Here is a 22,588-nt window from a genome sequence, read left to right on the forward strand (position 1 = left end):
GAATTGTGGAAAAAAATGTGAAATATGGTTAATCTGTTGCATGTATTCCTAAATGTAATCTGCAGACACAAAGCTGCTTCACTACAACTACAAAGATGTAAATTTCATGCATGACACGTTCTCTCGCAGCTGACATGCTGTTGTTACCTTGCGCATGTGGATGGCGAAAGGTTCTGTCCAACCATCAAACAGTTTGAGGAATAGGAGGCCCTCGTGTGCTGGGATTTCATCTGCGTCGTTGATGACGAAGACGTCGTCTGATCTTGCGCCCACCACCCTGGACATGCCGTTGCGTGTCAGGAAGGTCCGCAAGTAGTCATCAGCAATCCAGCCGTCCTGCCGACCGCCTTCTGGGAAGTGGTCGAGGAACACATACAGGATCTTGTGTCGTATGTAGTCATATGTGCCGTTGAGAAGGAGCCGCAGGAAACTGGAGAGATCACAAATATCATTAAGTGGTTTATTTAACCTGAAACGAAACATTGCAGTGTATTTGTTGACCATTCTCCAAAGCTGTTGCTTTCGGATCTTCTGATGTATTTCACCTACTGCTTACTATTCTTTACCATATTATACATGGATATGCTATTAAATGCTGAAAACATGCTTTAGTTGAAGCCTTGCTAGAGTGTAGTCTGTGACAGTGTACATTAATACTTAAATTGTTCTGTATCACGTAAGACTGCAGCTCCTTGAAAATGTAGAGCAGACTTTAACCAGCCAGCTTGTACTTGAACCTATCCTGTTATTTTTTGAGTATGTATTTTAATCAGTAGACAAGTGGGCTGAGTTTGTTGCTATTTCAATTACTGACGTTTGGTGATTGTTCCATGAAATGCAGCTGAAAATGTACTTCATAAAACACGATTATAAATCTGCTTTGAAAACTGTTTGAGGAGGGAAATCAATTCGACACATTTGTTGGACTTCAGGAAACCATAATTGTGCAATACACAATCAACATGATTGTCTTGTATTAGAAGAAAATTCAAACTAGTGCCTTTAATCTATATTGTCATGCATGCGACAAAAATGACTCGAGACTTGATGTTTACTGTCATGGATTATACAGCTCAATAAGTTTTGAAAGGCTGCTAATTGATTTTTAAACAATTCTCCATGGAACAGAATAAAAAAAAACACTTCCAAATTGTCATTTGAAAAAAAAAACTGGAAATAAAAAGCAGAAAAGATAAAGAACAACAGGTCGGAAAGGCAGTTGTTTGACAAATGACGCCTTTCGGTACAGAAAAGCCACTTACCACACACCAAACTGAATGGAGGAACACCACTATTAACCTGTTGTTGTGCATAGCAGAAGGCAGTGCTGACTGAATGTAGCTGCTTTCATGGAGTGTCACGTCCTATGATTGAACATACCAATTTCCCCATTCAAGGCTACACGCTGAGTCAATCGTGTCTGTCGTCATAATCTGGTGTAAAATTGCTCTTGAGACATTTCATGTTGTTGCCAAAGGAACCTAAGTCTAATTGTTATTCAGGACACTGATTCTGAAGAAGCATGAAGGGTGGTTATAAAAAAAGACTGCAAGCTGTGAACAGTAACTACTCATCACACCAGCAGTGTCACAACTTAGCAAAAATTTAGGATTATGCGTAACTGTTGAATTTTAAACTGCTGAATGTGAACATAGACTATAAATGAGGCTTCTCTGGTGTGCAGTGTGACCTAAAAAAAACCCTTTATGGATATTGAAACAAAGTGGCCTGATGATATATGTGTATAAATGTTCTTCTCATGACACTGTAATGCCAGTATCACCATGGCGTCTTTAATCCAGCTTAAAGTTTGCTGAGCGTGCATTTGATTTTACAACACTATACTGCCAGGTGCAAAGAGAGTCATCTACTGATGGCCACAGAGCAGCTCAGTAGGGGATTACACATCTCACTGGAACACAACTTAACCTCAAGGGCATAGCTGTCATAATCTCCACACATGCACCTCTTCAAAAAGTTTGTGTCTTACCTGAGAGGCCGCTTCTCTCCGTATGCAGTAAAGTTGGATTCACATACAAGGAACAGGTCTACGGCCTGGGCGAGCTCATGAAAGCGTACATGCAGCAGGTCAAACTCGTGGTTTACATTGATGGCATTGATCACCCTCCGTGGAGCCTCTCTGGGTGTGAGTCGCTCCTTGGTTGGTAGATTTGAATGGTACACCATGGTGGGAACCCCACAGTAAGGTCCATGCCATCCCGGCCGACAAACACACTTGACCAGTCGCTTCCCATTGCCCCTGGCCCTCACCTTGGCTTTCGGAGCTATGGAAGATTGCTGTTGGAGCTCCAGAGGTTTCCGTTGCCCGGCAGCCCCAGCTCGACCAGCTCCCCCGGCTCCATTAGCCACAGCACCTCCTGGCTTTCCAGAGTACTCCTTAGGGGTGGCCACCTCCGTCCCTTGTCTGAAGCAAAGGGCTCCAGCTTTGGTGCGGACAAAGTAAGGTGTTTTGTCATCTTGAAGCTGGTGAGTACGGGTGTGGAGGTCACCCAGTGATTCCACAGGGTCTGGCAGTTGTTCGTGGGCAAACACCACTGCGTGCTCCTTTCCTGCTAATGGTACCTCTGGGGGGTCTGGCCTGGCAGGCTGGGCTGGGTTCCGCAGATTCAAGTGGTCTTCAGCTCTCTTCTGGAAAAAAAAGGGCAATGATAGGACACAGTTATGGTGACCTCCCCTTCAAATAAATACACAGAACCAGTAAGTCTCGGTGCCACAATTAATTAAACCGTACACCGACGATAGGCATAAAGTAATGAAGCGAACTGATAATTACACCACAGCTGATTAAAGTAGAAAGGAAAACACTGTAACTTAATAAAATGATACTAAGGGGCCTTCTGATACTGCCTACTCTTTGAAATAACGCCTACATATTAGCTTGTAAAACATGTGTTTCTGAACCCTTGGAATAACTCCAAAATGTTTATATAAAGAATAATCATGTAACAAAAGCCTTGTAATAGTTTCCTTTAAACTGAGAGGTGCTCTTGGCCCCTTGAGAACAAATTCAAAGATGGCTTAATGACAGGACACAAGGGAAAAAAAACAAGAGTTCTGTGAATGAGAAGATGAAGACTAGGGATGCACTTTTCAGGCTTATTTGTCTATTTTCCACCAGTTTTGGACATTTTTACAACAAATGATGATCCCCAATGGTGATTTATCAGATGAAATTTTGCTCATAATATTACCTCCCAAGCATCCCAGTAAACTCAAAGACTAATCTGAGTCGGTCGGCTAATTTCAGGGTTGGATTTTGAGTCCTCGGCTGAAGCTGAAGGGCCCGTGCTGAGACAGTGCAAAGTATTATCCGTTTGAAGCAAAGTCTACATGTGTAATTGTTTTGTTGTACTTTTTCTATATTAATAGATGTTGTGTAAATATGCACATTAATGCACAATGGAGTTATATTAGCAATAACATATCTTACAAAGTGCAGTGACTACATTGTTGGGTTACTAGGTAACGTGAGTGGATGTAAAAGCAGAGAAACCAATCTGCTGTTAATGTTTAGGAATATTGACCAATAACAGTGCAGCTAATGAACTCACAACGACACCTTATCATTGCAGCAATGGTTTCCAAGGAATTACGTCTTAAGAAACACATTTGGCGTCCGTTCCCTTTCCAGCCGACCATGAGCTCTCTGATAAGTGATAACAGCGCAGCTTTGTTTGTCTCTGAGGCTCCATGAAAATGAATGTGAGAACTTGCTGAAGGTTGGACATTGTTTGCTCAGTGGTAAAATACAATGATAGCAGGGGACAGATGGAAGAAGAGATGCGATCAATAAAGAATGAGTCAATGTTACATTAGAACGAGCTGAAAAGGGTTCCTAAAATATCCTGCCACAGAGAGCATCACTTATGATTTTCCATTTCTTTTGTCAGTATAGAATGCAAGTGAGCTTAAATAAGAAGACAGGTATCACAGCTTTTAGGGGGACACATTTCTCGAGGGTTCTTTTTGTCCAGAGAGTGAGTATGGAATAGGCAACATTAAAGCTGGGGTAGGAAGTATTAAAGGACAAAAATTCCATCCTGCCATTTTAGCACATTGCAGTTCAAGTGATCTGACAGCAAAATAGACTTCAGCACCACCTCCGAGCTCAGGCTATAGAAAAAGTAGCCTGTGATAAGAGAGTTTAGCTAATCACAAGGTTTTTCACCAATCAGAAGGGATATTTAAACAGCAACAAAGTCCACAGTAAGAGCAGGATGTGGTGGAGGAACAGGGTAAACTGGATTTTTGTTTAGAAGAGTGGGGTCACAAATTAAGGTTGACTTTTAGTGTGAACCCATTTTTTTCCCTCTTTTATCTAGATGTATTTTACTGTGTCTTTAGCTTGATCACAAAGGACCTGAGTAACACCGTCTTATCCGTATGCATACACTGATATAAACACATTCAGTCTGTGCGCAATAAAATAACTAAAAACATTAGACACAAGAAAACTGAACGTCATGTTTGTGAAGATTTAACTCAGTAATGCTAAGAAATGTGTTCTTCATACTTCAGAGGCTTGAGAAGCGGCACATAGATTCTGCTAACAGGACGAAAATGATCCTTGATAAAAACAGCGACAGCAGAAGATGCAATATGATCGCAAAGAGATGAAAAACTTGTAGGCTTAGTGCACAGTTTGATAAAAACAGTATTGTCTCTGGTAAATGCATACTGTATAAATGTTACTTCACAGCTTGTCAGACATCTGTGACAGCGCTTTAAAGCATATGGGTCATATGAATGCTCTTTTTACTTATTATCCTGACATGGTGACATGAGCATGGTTTCAACAAACAAACTGTCCACAATGCTAAAGCACTGACATTTAACAAAGGGCTTGCCATCAGGTTTAGATACTATCTTATAGTATTATTAAGTCACGCTCTTTAAATCATCTCCCAGCAAGTTTAAGATTTTTTTATAATGTTTGTTTGCGATTCCAGTGTATTTCAGAGTAACTCAGCAAGCTTTCGCATAGGAAAAACAGTAAATTCAGTCACTTGATTGGTTTTATCCTTAATGTTTACGTAACTCTGATAAATTCAGACCATAAATAACACTGTAGGATCTTAGTCTCAATTTCTAAACCTGTTAGGTGCATTTGTAATGCTGTTGTTGCTTTAAATGTGCTGTATCAGTAACAGTGACTAGACGTGATTTGTTTTTTGCTTTGTCTTTTAAAGGTCTGTGTAGGTTCGCAGTTAACCAGATCCTGGTAATTCTAAGTGGATTTCTTTCTTTTATTTTCATTTCTTCATATCACTAAATGAAACATATTTAAATGGACGCAGGTCTTTTATATGAAACTGGGATGAAACTGTCTGTGTGTGTGTGTCAGTCTGTCCTCTGCTGCTGGTGGAGAGGAGGGGCTGTTCAATCTCTGAGTTTAAATCAACTCATTTACTTATACACAGCTAATTAGTCAATCATTACACAGAATTTGTGGTTGTTCTTATCTTATTGGCAACACTTTGCAGAAATTAGCCTAATGATCACTGTGGTTGTGTAAAACATAGTGGTTCGGGGTTAAAGAGGGAACAGAGTACTGGTTGTGAGAATGTAGCACAACGTCCCATTTCTACAAGTTTGTGTTCAACTTGTTAAACAGGTGTGTGATAAACTGCATGTACTCTCTCCATTTCTGTTGAATTTTGTTGCAGATATGGTTACAATGCGTGTTGTGACTCATCAATGTGAATTTTGCTTCAGTGATGTTATTAGTCCACAGCATGCTTTGCTGAACTTCACTTCACATTAACTTATTATAGCAACCTTGCTGTGATCCCCTCTGGGAACCCCAGGTTAGGAATCACGGCATTAAGATAACATTTTATATAATATATTGCAGTCCGCTACAACCTCATTAGTGTGCAAAATGCACCGCATCTTTCTTGTAGTAAGAGAAAGGTGTTTAACAGTGTTGCCCATCCTTAAAAGGCGAAAGTCCAATACAACAACAGACAGCTTTAAAATTAAGCTGTTGCTCTAAGACAGGGCTGATGTATTAGGCTGCAACACACTGTAGAAGTCATTCTGTTTCTCTCATCTCTCACTGTAAGTAAAATTATGCTCACATTTTATCCATCTTACCTCATTTGGTGCCTCTCCCAGCTGGTTTTCCTCTGGTTTCTCCCACGGGTGAGGAGGCGCCGGCTCCTCCCTCTGCCTCATCTCCAGCCCCGCATGGCCAATGACTCCAGGACCTACAACCATGACTCCCCCAGTCCCCAGGCCTCCCCCTCCGCCACCTCCTACAGAACCCGCCATCCCTCTAGCTTTGGTGTCCGACTGGCGGAGAACAGGTAGGGGAGGAGCCTCTTCGGGGGAGGCTGGGCTGAGCGGGGTGGTAGCCACACCTTTCTCCCTCCAGAAGAAGCCGGTGACCATGATGAAGGACTTGATGTTGGGGTATGGAGCGGAGAGCTCACGTAGCAGGGAGACGTAGTGGAGGGCCTTGTAGTAGTGGAGGAAGGAGATGACGCACAGACCCACCGTGCACAGCAAGAACACCCTGTGCCGCCGCATTTTCATCCTGGAAGGGAAGAATGAAGAAACAGGAGTCAGACTAATATCAAAAACAAATTTCCGCTGAAGAATATTTTCTCTAATCCCACCTGCACTGTTTACCTTCATGGTTAAACCACAATTAATGTAAAAGTAATGGCCTCTGGGGCTGGTAAACAGGGCGAGAAAAAAACAAAAAGAAAAAGCGCCACCCTTTGGTTTTGGGAAGAACAACTGACAAGAGGAATAAACCACAAACCAGCAGGTTATACTTCAAGATAGCACACTGTTCACTGAGTTTGCAGTTTTTCCTGCAAGTACAAGAACGTAGCTGAAGGGGAATCAATACAAAGGAAAAAAGAAAGAAAAAAGATGTTGGGAGTAGGACGGTTTACAGATGCAACATATCTCATGGATATATGCCCTTGGTTTTTTTCTGTACAAGCATAATGGAGTAGATTGATTCAGTTAAGGAGGACTTGATGTAAACTGAATGAAATAATTAGGTGTGGGTATTGTCAAACAGTTCATAATAACAGCCCTTGTTTTTATTTTTCACTGTTGTCTGCAATTTCATGGTGAACATAAGGAGCATTAAGCAACTAAAGAGCCATATATTTTTTTCAAGAGTTGGTGGAGGCCAAATAAGAGTTAAAACAGGTATTCCATTCATCAGACGTTCATAGGCCGTCATGAATTGTCAGCCTTATCGATGATGTTGACGTTGAAAATGTGTTGAGTTCAAAACTTACAAGTGAAATGTATTTTTAAAGGTTTTTCTGACATTCTTCAATTTATTGAAACACATTGTTTTCTTCTGTATCACTACATAATTGACCTCAGTGGCTTCAGTCCGGTTTATAATGGCCCTAAGGCTTTGAAATATTTGGAATTGTTTGTTCTCACAAAAAAAATGTGGTTTGTGAACTATGTGGAGTTTGTATGTCAGACCAGAGCAGCACAGTGGAAAGCATGAGCACCTGAGAGGAAAATATACAGGTGCTTTTCAACACAGAGGCATTTACATCATGTTAACTTCTATCTTGCTTTCTGCTCACATATATAGCATTTTAATATGGCTGAATTCCCCAAAAAGCTGTTTTCATTTACATATTTTTCTGTTCATGTTGTCAGACGGTGTGAAATAGAAACACAGCCCATTCACACCAGATATCTCAAGCTGCTGCTCTGCTTTTTTTTTACATAGGAAACTTAAACTTAAATAGAAACTTAGATTTCTCCTCATTGTTTACATTTTTTTATTACCATAGAGGTGCCAGTTTAACTTTACACCTTTGCACTTTCATACGTAAACCTTTTTATATCCTGTACTCTACTGCATTACAGCATGGCATGCAATGTGTCAAAATAAAATGAACTCCAATTAATAAATAACTAACTATAATAGTTGTTATGGGCATCCCTATATTGCTGGAAACACAACTTGAAATAAGTGTTCATTTTTATAGTCTTATAGTATTGAAAAATCAAAGCGACATCAAACATAATTGTACATATTTATGCAGCTGATAATACTAATTTAATGATGTGACTTAACTCCCATCCTGTAGCTTTCATAGGATGGACGATACAGGTAAGAAGAAGGAAAGATTGAAGCATAAAGGAGTGAGGAAGCAACATTGTCATTGCAGCATTATTTATACATACTATAATACGCTAGACTAATTGCACAGAAACCTAATCTATTTGTACACCTCTGTATAGCTATATCACCAATATTTCATGTTTAAAAATTGACTGAAATACAAAAGTGGTCTGAAAGCATCTGACTCTGCACATCTGCGTTTGCTTTTGAGTAGGATTTCCTTTTCAGCTCGGCACATGCAGTACGGGCAACACAGCACTGCTTACACAGCAGGATTTATTCTTGCACTTGAATCCATTTTTTAAAAAAACTGTTGGACATCTGAACACATTAAGCATACAGCGGTCTGGGGTACAAAGAACAAAACACTAAGGTAAGGGAGAAAAAGAGCCAACTTTGTCAGCCACCTCCGAGGAATGCATCACATGAATCTGAAGCAGCAAGTTCAGCACAGCCCCCTACTGGATGTGAAATGAGTGTGAAGAAGGACAGGACAGAGAGAGAGAGAGAGAGAGAGAGAGAGAGAGAGAGGTCTGGGTTAAGAGGAGGGAGGAGAGGTTTGGAGAAGGTGCTATGAGGACCACTGGAAGAAGAAGAGCAATGAATGGAGTGTGAGTGGGAGCTGATGTCAGGACTCACAAGTTAGAAAACTTGTGATCACTGAAAAAAATGTTTATCCACCTGCAACTTTCAGAGAGCCTAATTACACGAACGTGGTTATCGAACGAGCTGTTATAAAGCTCTACATGTCTGCCCCATGGCTTCACATTAAAAAATGTATAAATAAATGTCACAAAGACGGAGAAGGACATGGGAAGTTCTCTGACCAACTAAAAATCAGTCAAAACACAGTTATTAGGGATATGAAATGAGCCACAGTATGACTAAGCAGAAACACAGTAACCGTCTTCCTAAAATGTGCTCTGGACAGTGTGTCAGTGGCACAATCTATCTCTGACAAACAGATCCGTTTCAGACTTGGCATACAGGCTATCAGTGGAAGGTGGAGTTTCAGTGACAGTTTGGACAATGACACTGACATTGCATAATGTCAAACTCTATGGTTGGCCTCTACAAAAATATAGAACAACTGCTTGTTCTTCGGCATAAAACTGCAAAATTAAACTTTGCAGAAGAACAAGAAAAGAACCCTGACAAATATTTGAAGGACATTTTTTAGTAAATAGGAACACGATAAATTTGTTCAGCTCAGATGGAGTCCAGCATACATGGCAAGAACCTGGTCAGGACTACCACAGTGAATGCATCGTCCTGACAGTGAGTGCTTGGGTATGGGAGTATGATAATATGGGGCTAAATGGTTAGAAAAGAACTTGATGAGATAGCATTTATAGATGGAACTATGAATACTTGTGGATGGGCCAAAGTACTCTCTGAAAGATGACTTCTAGTCTGCAGAAGATCGTCAGAAGAGGAATGTTCCTGCATCATAATGATCTAAATTACACTTCCAAATTCACACGAGTTTCAACAGAAGAACAGAGCAAAAATGAAGTCTAACTTGAATCCAGAAGAACAACTCTTCAAGAGGAATTTAGAGCAACACAACACCTCCAGCAAAGAGCAGCTGAAAAAACGTGTCAGAAGAGTAAAAAAACAGGTTTCCAGACATCTGGAACCCAGAAACACTGGTCTTTCAATGCTGAGGAGCCTCGAGTCTGTCACTAAAAATAAAGGTGAACTAAGAAAGTCATGAAAAAAGAAGAGTTTGAATCTCAGATGTTTTGTTTTGCAATTTTGGTTGTACTGCATTGCTACTGCAGGACCTGTATTTTTTTATAATACATCCAAACTGTCAGCTCTTAATCATACATAAGAGCAAATAGCTAGTGTTCAAGTATTGGTAATTATGAATCATTTACTGACACCTCTGTTGGCATGAATAAGGTAAAGAGGAGATGAGGTGGAAGCCGGGGATGTTTAGTGTATTACTGAAGCAAAGCGCCACCACATCTCCCACTGCCACATCCTCTCTTCAGCTGCCTGACTTCCACACTTTATTTGTCATCTCTAATTCCCCTTCACGTTTGCTTTCTCCCTCCTTCACTCCGCTGTTTCCCTCACGGCTCGTCTTGAAATACAAAGACGAGAAAGCGAGGACTCATCTCTCCGTCTTCCCCAATACACAGAGAAAATGAAAGCAACAGTAACAGAGAGGGACGTAAAAGCAGCCTTTCCTTTTAATTAAATTCAGTCATGCATGTCCACAGACTCTGGGTCATGTCTGGAGAAGAGATGTAAACTAGTGCACAAAAAAAGCATACAGTACACAGCAAATTTGTACCACCTCCCGTAGGCTATAAATCTAACGCAGAGAGAAAGAACAGAGGTATGAAGGGTGCATCACTGGGACCAAAACCTGAGAGGAGCTAAAGCTGAATCAGTGTGTTTGGTGGCTGAACACTGAACCTTGTGTTTGTAGAGCTCTCTGTTATTACCTCTCAGGCGACACACATGGAGGAGAATTAATGAAAAAACGACATCACTTCAGTGCACCAGTGAAGCCAGCAATGTTCAGCATCCCATGTCTGAAAGGGGACTTAATGTATCGCTGTTTTTACTGTCACTGAGATGAGTGGTAAAGTAAGTCAGACAGGTGCAGACTTTATGGTTCCATCCCTCTGCTGCCGTCTCATGACAAAATGTCAAATATGCTCAGCAGATTTGTGACAGGTGAGAAACATCGTACACCAACAAGAAAATGCATTAAGTAGGTTGTTGTGTGTTAAATGAGAATTTTGTTGGTAAATGACTAAATCATTTTTGTCGCCTGAGGAGGAACATGTAAAAAGAATATGTAGAATCTTACAGGCGTGTGCCTTGACTGATGCTTCAGGCTCATGTACATGACTACTAGTAAATGCAGGTAAAACTGTGTTTGCATTTGTATAAACTTTACAATAATTTGTATGCAAACAAATAAAATAAATAAAACATAAGTGAATAAATGAAGGGCTGCACAGTGGTGTAGTGGTTAGCACTTTCACCTTGCAGCTAGAAGATCCCTGGTTCGTCTCCCGGGATCTTTCTGCATGGAGTCTCCATGTTCTCCCTGTGCATGTGTGGGTTTTCTCCAGGTTCTCCAGCTTCCTTCCACAGTCCAGAAACATGCTGAGGGTAACTGATTATTCTAAATTGCCTGTAGGTGTGAATGTGAGAGTGATTGTTTGTCTGTGTGTAGCCCTGCGACAGACTGTTACCTGTCCAGGTGTCCTCTGCCTTCACCCTCAGTCAGCTGGGATAGACTCCAGCCCCCCCACACCCTAATGAGGACTAAGCAGTGTATAGATGATGGATGGATGAATAAACAAAACACAAAAAATAGAAACTACTTTATATATTATATATTAACTACTACTACTGTGTGGCAGTGTGAAGAAATGTAGTTCAGTGTCACATTCAAACATAAAGACACATCAATATTTTAAACTGCTTTCACATGATGTCTGTTTTAGTCTTTGGCTCTGTTTCTGTGTATGTGCTGTGATTAATGTCCTGCTGTTCTAATGCATCCTTCACAAGTAATTTAGGCATTACAAGAAAAGAAAAAAGAAAAAAAACAACAACATGAAAAATGATGACAAGTGTTCTTTTGCTGCAGGTGTTATTGTCTGAGAACCAGGGACATGAACGTAACAAGAACAATAACAAAAACCATAGCAAACTCACTAACATCTAACTTCATTTAAAGCATCAGATAGTTGCACTTTGAACATTTTCACTTACTGCTGAAAACTAATATAAGGACAGAGGAATCATGGAAAGTGTAGAAATTCACCATTCACCTTAATTTAGTCCACCACCAGTTTACACAGACATACAAAAGCACTTACAAATGGACTGACTGCAGGCCTCGTGGGGCTGCTTTCAGTGGATTCGGGGACACCCTGCTAGTTCTAAGCCAAAACATGACTGTAGAAATGATTCCAGTGCGTTCAGGCACAGAACTCTTCCCTCTGATGCTGCCTGTCAGATAACATGCAGGGAAGAGTTTTGAAAGTCACACTGTTTCTGCACACCTGCTGTTGTGTAAGAGGATGATGACAAAGAACTTTAAATACCTGACTACTACCTCCAGAAAATGCAGCCAAACAACGACTTTGTGAATGTGAGTAAAGAGCAGCGTCCATGAATGCCTGAGCTAAAGTCGTCCCAGCAGATTGTTCCATTAACACATGGAGATAAGTTGGACAGCACAGGAATGTCGACCAGCAGAAAATAACACAAAAGGAGGACAATATCCGTCTCTGCACCGATTATTCACATACAGGTCTGCTGAACCTGGGCTTGACTTCAGGACTGGAATGCATTAAAGTTATGGAAGGGGAAATCTACAGAACACTACTTTTTGTGTGTTTTCATTCAGGCCAGCTTCAATTCCTGTATTTATACAGCAGAAAGCTTTTATCTGAGGCCAGCCTGATATCAGACAAGGAGGAAAGATGGCTGCTCTCCCCCGCAACACTGTTTGTCTTAGATTTCACAGCTCTCAAACTAAAGTCCCTCCTCGCCTTCTCATTTCCTCAGTCCACCCCGACTCTCCCTCAGCAGGAATTTAAAAAAAGCATTAGGACTGCACATGCACCCCTGGAGAGTTTAGAACACCCCGGACCGCTGGCCGACGAACGCAGTCCAAACATTTGGTTTGGAGTCATGGAGGCCGATCCAAGTGATAAACAACCACAGAGAGAGTCTACGTGCCAGGAGGAGGAATTCTGCCAGTTAACTGCTTCTAATTTAATCTGTGTGTGTGTGTGTGTGTGTGTGTGTGTGTGTGTGTGTGTGTGTGTGTGTGTGTGTGTGTGTGTGTGTGTGTGTGTGTGTGTGTGTGCGTGCGCACTGCTGACCTGTTCAACTAATTCGACATTGAACTAGAATTTGAGGTTGGCCCTTATAAAGCAAACAGACAACAGTCTAGTGCCTACAGTCAAGCCCGAAATTATTCATACCCATAGCAAATTTTGACTTAAGGTTACTTTTTTCAATCAGCAAGTTTTTTTTTGATTGAAATTGACACAAGTGTTTCCCAAAAGATAATAAGATGATGTACAAGAGGCATCATTATGGAAAAAAATATTTCTCAGCTTTTATTTACATTCAAAAGTAACTTTAAGTCAACATTTGCTAGGTGTATGAATAATTTCGAGCTTGACTGTATATGGAGAATTAACACAACAATTAGGATTCTCTGTTGGTTATTTCCTCTATAGTAAGCACAGAACAGATCTAAAAAACCCGTCTGTCACTACATTTTAGAACATTTTTGGCACTGTAAAATGCATCAACAAGATACAGAGATAATGCATTAATGCAAGTTTGTACACTTATACTTCCTACCATAAGCTTTACTCTCATGAAGTGGTTCTGTTATACAGCTACCAGTGACATTTACCTGCTGAGAGACAGCGATCAAAGCCACTAAAATGTGCAAACTATACAGATGTTGTCATGCACACACATACATACACACACTAACTCTAACAGGACAAGGATTCAAGGTTTGCAGCCTTGGACCCAATGGACATTACGTGCTGAAATACAAGCATTTCCACAAACAAACATCTGCACGCACACTTGAGCTCACACAATCTCACACTTGGTGGTTTGTCGCTTTAAAAATGTTGCCACGCCAGCTAAAGTGTTTCATAGGTGGAATGATAAATGATGCACTGCTTCTCCAAAGTGCTTAAAGGCCTTTGCTTTATAAGAACTCGAGGCAGTAAAGCTGTGCTCCGTGTGTGTGTGTGTGTGTGTGTGTGTGTGTGTGTGTGTGTGTGTGTGTTCCATGAGAAGCCAGACACCTCATCCAAATCCCCTTTTATTCTCTTTGTGCACCAAAAACAGGAAAAAAAAGGGAAAAAAGCGACAAACATCTTTCCACACGGGAAAGACTTTGTTATTGTCTCATCTGGATTACAAACTTCTCTCGGCTTATTCAGCACCACACACAGTCTCTGACCAGCCTGCTGGCCTCACCTAACAAGCACCCAGGGGGGATATCAAAACAAAACAAAGCACCTTGGGTGCAGCAGTTAGTGAGCCCAACTTCCAACCAGACGATCAGAAGACCAGCCCAATCAAAGTGTTCTTAGTTCAGACACTGAACTTTCAGCTAGAGAAGTGCTTCTCTCATGGACAAAAGAAAGAAACTCCTAATTGCACTGAACCACAATTCTCAAACTTGAAATTACCTAAATTGTGTTCTTGCACTCTGTCAGATTGTGTTTAACACTTTCTGTTTGCAGGAGACAAAGAGAGAAACATGTTCTAGTTGTAAAGTCAGACAAAGTCGCAGAATTCTCAGTGATATTTGAAATAAAAACTATGGCCTGTTGAGTGTCACTATCAAAGAAAGGGTACCAGTACCGTGTGGGAGGGAAAGAGACAAAGCATGGATTGACGTGGACACAAAAGGGTATAAATTGACACCCACGGCCCATTAGAAACAGAATAGCATGCCCTGTAACTGAGAACAGACAAGTGACAGGTTGAGGCAACAAGGCTACAGTTTAACACACTTTGATGTCTTCAACATGAACTCAGGTAAACAGGCAGACAGCCAAGCATGCTCAGCATTACCCTGCAAGAAACACTTCTGTTAGGCATGAAAACACCTGCATTTCTCAGTCTTATGACCCCACAAAGGGATGAAGATAAGCACTGGCATAAAAGGGAAACAGAGTTTTTCCAAGATTATTTCTTTAGTGAAATCTCAAACATCACGCAGCAACTTGCTCCAACGATGGATGAGTTTCCGAATGAAATGCTTCAGCCATAAACTTTTATTGGCCTGATCCTTCCACTGCCAGAATATAAGAGTAGATCTCTCACCATGCACTGCTGACCACAGTTTCCCCTCTTGTTTCTGCCCTCACTGCCTGCTCAGCTAACTGTCTCATAGGTGGTTTTTTGCTCCACTAGCGGGTGTGTTTTACTGAATAGATTGTGAGAAGATGAAACTTCATCCTGGACGTTTGAGTCCTGATGCTGTTCCTCACCTGTATGTCTTTCCAAAAAGACGGGTCTCCGACCTTGGGTATATACTGGGTTAGGAGGAACGCCATATTCAGATCAGACACGTCAGACTAGAAAACATCTAATCTTGACCAGGTCAAGGAGTCCTGACATCTGATTTTCCTACAGCAGTTGTCTCTCTCATGTATCTTCTTCTGCAGCATCTGTCTTTCTCAGGGACATAGTACTAGAGGCAGAGAAGGCCTGAACGTGCTCACAGGTTCACAGCAGATGCAACCTGCATGATATTCTGGGATGTCTTAAGCTAACAGCTGTATATTAGTAAGGGGAAAGAGAGTGAGTTTTCCTTCACACTACAGGCCAAAAATTTGGAAGCAAGATCAAATTTGTACAAAAGCAAGACTATAGATTGATAGGTATACTTTGCAACAAAATAAGCATGATTACGATATAGAGTCACTCATCAGAATACATTTTAACTATACTCATCAGGTATTTGTATCTGTACTCTTGTTTCTTTACTCTGCTGTTTCTTTCTAGTCATTTCTGTGGTTGTTGTAGAGATACAGTTGAGATTTATTGGGATTTTTGTTTGCGAACTCTCAAAAGCCAAAGAGCTAAAGTGAATAATTCAAACGGTGATTTGTTTTTTTTTACTTTTGTACTGAAGTTGTGACTCTTGCTAATCTTCTTAACTCTAAAACTAAGCCTTTCTTTTCTTCTGTGAACATTTATTCAGCATTGGTCTGGTAACTTCAATGTATACTTAAAGGTAAATTGCGGTAAATGGTGCATATCAATGAAAGCGAAGTCTGATCATGCAGTAAATACATCCCAAAATGCACAGAATTCAGACTGGATTTGATTATTTTTACCTTTTAAAGAAAGACATCGTGAACAGAAACTTGAAGTTTCTTCCAAACTTCTGGCCTGTAGTGTACATACAGTCTGTGTATCTTTGAAGCGTTATTTAGAAAACTCATCTGAAGCTACTACCAGTCGTGCTTTTCAGTTACACTGCAGCAGTCAACCAAACCCCCCCTCAGCCATCACTGCTCTACTGTTCCTCTAGATGCTGGACCTACAAACGGTTTGACTCTTTCATTCCTTCAGGATGCAGGGCTGCAACAGGACTGTTTTTCTTTTCCTTTCACTAAGCTGAATTCGATAGTCCTACCAAAGCTGCTGTTATATTCTACATACTGTATATATTTGATGCTTTGAGCTGTTTACTTTTGGATGAATGTCACATAGTTTCATGCCTGAGTGCATAATGTGACCCAACAGCGCATCTATACAGCAGGTTTTCAGCCGCATGTTGCAGTCGTTCACCTCATGTGCATCTGACAGAACAGATTGGCTCCTATTTTAATCAGTGCAGCTGACTACGTGTAGCGTAATGGTTTTCCTCACACTATATGGCCATAAATGCGACCTTGTGCATTTTCCTGCATTTCACACTGAGTGATCCAACGTCCAGTGATCATGTATCGTCCTCTGAGCTTGCTGGTGACCTACTATTCAATGCTGTGGCTGAACGGTTTGTGAGAAGACACACATGGAGCAGGAGAGCTGCTGCTGTTCTGCAAACATGCTGCTCACACTATTCCTTCCCTGTCTAAATGGCTTGATTACACTTTACAACTACACCACACAGAGTGCTGTGAACAGCTTCTTTGTTGTTGAGGCTGAATTGAGAGATAATAGCCTCCACGAAACTTGATTTTGGTATGGATTTTAGCATTTTAAAGAGCATTTTCTTTTGAAAATGTTAACATTGGATAAGGTATCAAACAGCTTGAAAGGTGATCACTTGATGCTTATGCTAAAAATGAAAAAGTTTTTGTCCCTCATTATTTTGATACCCATAATAGCAGTGCATTTAGAGTCTTTTTCAGGATTGTTCTGGCTGAATGCCACACTTGATGGGCAGCTTTTGAGTCCTATTGGCTGTACTGTGTCAGTTCAGATTGTGGTAAGTGTTTTTTGAATATATATGATGCTTTGAGCTGTTGTTTTTGGATTAATGCCACATGGATGGATGCCAGAGTCCCCTTCTAGGCCTGAAGCATCCTAAGACCTGGAGCTTACACTTTGGCCACACACACACTACAGGTTTGTTAGCCCCTTTTCTTTTGAAGGTGATTTGTTGGATAAAAACATCCACAAACATCACAACCAAAACTTTTATATGTTTTATTTTTTTGCATTTTTCCAAATTTAATTATGAAGCTCAGACTGGCTTCCTTTTTTGCATTAAAGAGCGGGCATCCAAATATGGCGGGCCATTTCACCAAAAAAAGCAGTTTGGCCCCTTGTTTTCTAGCATCAGATGTTGATTTTTGTGGTAGCTGAATGCGCCACTTCTTCTCTTGTCTCTTTTCAAGCTGAATCTGGGAATTCAGCTCTTCTTCTCTGAGACTACGGGTCACTGGTTTGGTGAGTCAAATGTCAAGAGAAAGCCCGCGTGCTAAGTGGGTTTCAATAATGCAGGCACAGCTGAGGGCCTCCAAAAGTGTGTGCATGTGTGAAACTGTGTGTATGTTGAGATACAACTGGGGTTTTATGTGTACATGAGTATGTGCAAGAGGAGGGCTGGAGCTGCAGTGTGAATGTGCGCTGCCTCTAAGAGACTTGGTGCGTGCACGGAATATTGTTCTGGTGTAGTAGGCGTGATTTAGTGTGTGTGTGTGTGTGTGTGTGTGTGTGTGTGTGCCTGGCAGTGCACGGATGCAGGTGAGCGGATGGGAAAAGCCGGTGGAGTGCTCGCATTCCTCTGACCTCATCTATAATTCAGAGCCGTGGCAGTCTGTGAGGTCTTTCTCTCGTTTCCCCCCGTTCGCTCTCTGTACTGAAGGTGGAGACAAGTGTTCCACGCTACATCTCACTGTCTCCCCCATCTATCCATCCCTATCTACTGCTGCCTCTCTGGAGGCCAAGCAGCTATGAGCAGCTGCTCAGTGAATGGACATGTTCTGAGTAGAGAATGTGTTGGAGTGAGTGAGGTAAGACCCTCTCCAGCTTTGTGTTTAAAGCCAGGTTAAAAACATACATACATGTACTCAATTAACAACTATCATCTACATATTAAAGGATAACTCTGGTTTATTTTAACCCAATATACCTCCACTAAATGTGACTATTGTGGCTCAACAGGTTGGATTAACTTCACACTTCCCACTCCAGTCATATCAATATAGTGCCGCGTTCTCCTGGGAAAGTTCGGGTCCTGCATTCATGTTGAAGTAACTTTTATATCAAATATTGAGCCCAATCCACAGACGACCCAAAGGATCCGCTGTCAGACGCCACTAGCAGCACCAGAGACCTGAACAATATTATACAGGTGGGTTTTAATTTGTCTGAGTTGAGAATGCAGCATTTTTACGTGAACCGCTTCAAACTAGGGGGACCAGATGTCCAGCTTTATGCAACACAACACAGCATTTTTACTTCTTGTACTGCATTTTGTGACAATGACTCACATTCTGATTGCCTCCCGTTTTCAAAAGTAAACACTGCAGGAGAGACCCTTTTTGCACAATCTGGCCCTTTCCTACCAGCTATGAAGTGAAAAGGTTGTCATCTTAGGGCTGTGTTTAATGTCAAACTACCTGCAGACACTTGGGTCAAGTGCAGGTTAAACTGTCACCACCTTTGCTGCCCAACAGGGACAAGTGTGAGTCACCGCAGACTCAAAGGCAATGCAGATTTTTGCAGAATATGATGGAAACTCTGCTGTTTTTGTTATTTTTTTTAGTTCCACATGGGGAAGGATGTGATATGAAGTGACTCACAAGAAATGTTAGACACAAATTATACAAAAAAATGTACTTAACATATTCTTTGCTACTCTATGGTCACCTTATTTCACACACTTCTCAATCTGAATTAGCTTTTCAGATCAGGTATGAACATTTTTGATTTGTGACATAGACATACAAACCACCTTTTTATGGTGTAATGTAACATAACACATTAAATCCAGCAATTAACAAAAGATTTTTAATGGTCAAATATCTTTTAGTCCCTTAAATGTGTCAAGATCTGAAGATTTGTAACCCAGTCTTCCTATTAAAGATCTGCAATCTCCAAGCACAAAACAAGATTGCTGGAGTTGCTTCACTTGAGGGTGTCACTTGAGTAATTCTCTCAGTGGTTAAAGCTGCTCAGAAACACAATAGACATTATAGAACTTTTCCTACAGGCTGAGCCGTGCTTCTCATGAAATCAGTGGTGGGTAAAAACACTGGTTAAAGAATTTTAATGGTAGAAGGATGACTGGCTGCTTTATTAGTATGAGGAACGGGAACATGCACATACTATAACAGCTGTATTTCAATTGATCTGTGTTCTAATTTTGTGTTCTGGTGTATTTTTTGGTTCATAACTGTAAAAGCTGTACGAAGAATGCACCTCAGGGACAACACAAGCCTCACAGCTCTCCCTTTTCCTCTGTTGAGGCTGATTCAGTTGTTCTCTTTGTTGTAAGCTTCTTCCCTTCTTTTCATGTCAACTTTTTCTCACTGAGTCTCAGCTAAAAAACTCTGACACCAACAGCTCACAGAGGCAGCGACGACATGCTCAGACCCCCATCTTCCCTTTAGCTGCAATGAATAATTTCCTCTGTTATCATAAGTTCTCTTGCTGTGTCTTTGCAGCGTCTCATTCCTGAGAAGAAGGTGGCTTTTACTGTGATGGCACCCTGACACCCACCCGTCACACTGCTTCCATATAAAGGTCACATGTTCCTGAAGACATGACGGCAGCGACTATGATGCTGACTGAAGCTGTCCAGTTATGTCTAACTGAGATTCATTATTAAGCCTGGGATTTTGTAGAAGCAGAAACAGAATGGAATGGAACTGTGGTAAGAAATGTACTGAAGTGAGTGAAGATGCTTTGATGTTCAGACAATGATGAAACACTCTGTGTACCTTTATTTTGTGTATCAGACCTGCATGTTTTACCATCCTGCACAATACACCAAACTCTGATTGGTGAGTAGTCAGCAACTGTAGGAAGGCAGACTGTTATTATTTGTAACCTATTATTTACTGCAGATATAGTGGCACCAAATAAGAGGTAAATCATTCCAACTACTTTAAAGATCCTGTATATTGTTATTCAATAAAATGCTTTTTTACATACATTTCAGAAAGGATTGTGTTTAAATGAAATAAAACATTTCTTTAAATTGGGGAACGTCTTCTGTGCAGTGTAACACACTGATAATGCAATAAAATATAAATAAAAGACAATTACACATTTTTTTTGAAAATTGAGAACAAAACATTTTACGACTTACTGTTTTTGTTTTTATGAAATATGATTACTGCAAATGATTTATACATGTGCAATAATGTCACAAGTCTAGGTTTACTTTAGTCCATAGAAAAGTACAAAATGTAATGCTTCTGTCTGTTCATGGAGTTTCTGGCTCTAATAAATCCTGTTATTTAGAGTGTTGAACTTTAAATCCAAGAGAGAAAAAAGTCAGAAATCCAATAATCCCCAATTTTTTATTTTTTATTTTTTTGAACAAGGACCCTAATCCCGATTCATACATAACTGAAAAAATACAAAAATACTTTAAGTTAAACAAATCTTCAACATTATTTTTTTAATATCTGAAAACCTTCAGCTTAAACTCAAACTCTGCATCTCTCTATTTGCTGACAAACACCATGAGATGCAGTCGAAAGCTCTAAAAAAATGGATCTTGAGGTGTGAATATTTTGTTAAACTACTAATTCCCAGCTAATGCTGCAGCTGAAATACACTAATGAGTCAGATGAGATTAAATTCTTATTTGTGCTCACGATGAAACAACTGACCAGAAGCAAGTTTGAGTCTCAAAGCATTTTTGTCTCATCCACAGAGAATCAAACTGTACCTTCAAATGAAGTTTATAGTTAAACGGCGTCTAATCATCACCATCGTCTTCATTCCAACCCTGACCTGAACTCATCTTTCCTCTACCAGTTTCCAGAATATTTTCTATCCTAGAAAGCTGATAAGACTCCCTGTAACACACTGATTTAGTCTCCAGCCCTGTTGACTGAACTCCAAATTAAAAAGTAAGCCAATTACACATTTGTGGCCCACGGGAAAAAGTCTCCCCACTACAAAGGCGTCAAAGTTGATCTTCCCAATTTCCCACACCATCATACATCACAGTGCAGCTCCGCTAATGAGCACTGCTCTCTTAAAAAAGCAGTTTTCACTGCAGTGATTCACTCCTTTAGTCATTTGCAGCATCTATCCTCTTGTTTTTTGCCACACCCACTCACTTGGACTCTATGAGGAGCTAAAGGGCCAACTGGTGCGAGGCTATTGTTAGGCCGTTACTCCTCTGCATTGTGAGTGTCTGCTGGACAAAGCTGACTCATGCTACTCTTTTCGTATAACATCAGTGGTAATGACAGGGCTCCGCCAATCATCTTGACAGTAAACAAAGGTGCCTTCCTTGTAGCGATGCTTTTCCCCAGGTGTGTCATTATTTTCAAGACAGGATGAAAACACCAATTCTCGGTCTGTTTTTTTTCACTTCCCTCCCACCTTCCCATCCTCCCTCTCATCCCTTCTAATGTCTGCTGAACTGAGAATTGTTGGCTGCAAGGACTACAGCTACTATTTGTGCCTGAAATACAGAAGTCATTAGTTGTGTTTGTTTGTGTGTGAGCAGGAGAGCAAGATAGAGGGGTGACAGTGGTCTCTGTGGTGGATCTGTGTGGGGACGAGCTCTACCCACTGAACATGCAGGCCTCATTGTGTCTGTCTACGTGGGAGAAAATGAAATGGCAGCAGACACAAGTGGGTTTTCCACTGATTCTCTGATTGTTTACCCATGTGAATGCACATCCTAGCACGAAACAGCCCTTGTGAGAAGCTCACCTGCCTGTGTTCACCGCATCTTTGTGATGTGTTTTCGCTACTGCCTTCAATCTGCTGTGTCCACTCAGGCTGAAAGTCACATTTTACAGAATCAGACAGCTGGCTAATGATGTGGTCAATCTGTAAGGTCACACACCGTCCCACGTCTCTGACACGCCACTCAAAATTGCTTACTTGTAAATTAAGCCACACACAAGCAAACACACAGGACTGGGATTAACCAAAGTAGGTCAACACCCAAAAAATACTAGGCTGGAGGATTTACTGACACACTCCTATTGTCTGTGTGGCTACCATTGTTATTATGGAAACAGGAAGATGGAAGCATTAGAAAGGTTCCATTTTGGCTCTGGTTAAGCCTTATGGTCTTTGCATTAGTCTACAGGCCAGGCGGTAATTGCTGAACGCACAAAATCGGGCCTGATGGACCTGGAGAATGGCGCCATTGTGTCCAGTATTGTGCTGTGTTATGCAAAACAGGAAACTCGCTGCTGAAAAGCGCCACGTTAGTTTAAAAGCAACAACCCACACTCATGAAATTGACAACCGTAAATTCAA

The 22,588-nt window shown here is 41.0% G+C and overlaps 1 protein-coding gene across 4 annotated transcripts in view; it reads right to left on the minus strand.

Annotated features, from left to right (window-relative positions):
* The window catches only part of mgat3b (beta-1,4-mannosyl-glycoprotein 4-beta-N-acetylglucosaminyltransferase b), an 89,753-nt gene that overhangs the window by 13,079 nt on the left and 54,086 nt on the right, over positions 1-22,588 (minus strand). For 3 of the 4 annotated variants that reach the window (XM_023283937.3, XM_023283938.3, XM_055009634.1), the window contains 3 exons: positions 6,118-6,559; positions 1,991-2,649; positions 148-430 (listed from right to left, as the gene is read on the minus strand). In XM_023283937.3, coding sequence (XP_023139705.1) covers positions 148-430; positions 1,991-2,649; positions 6,118-6,559 — 1,384 coding nt within the window. The remainder of the gene's footprint in view (positions 1-147; positions 431-1,990; positions 2,650-6,117; positions 6,560-22,588) is intronic. The other variant, XM_035954503.2, reaches the window with a different exon arrangement.

This window comes from Amphiprion ocellaris, chromosome 4 (genome assembly GCF_022539595.1).
Source record: "Amphiprion ocellaris isolate individual 3 ecotype Okinawa chromosome 4, ASM2253959v1, whole genome shotgun sequence".
Lineage (NCBI taxonomy): Eukaryota > Metazoa > Chordata > Actinopteri > Pomacentridae > Amphiprion > Amphiprion ocellaris.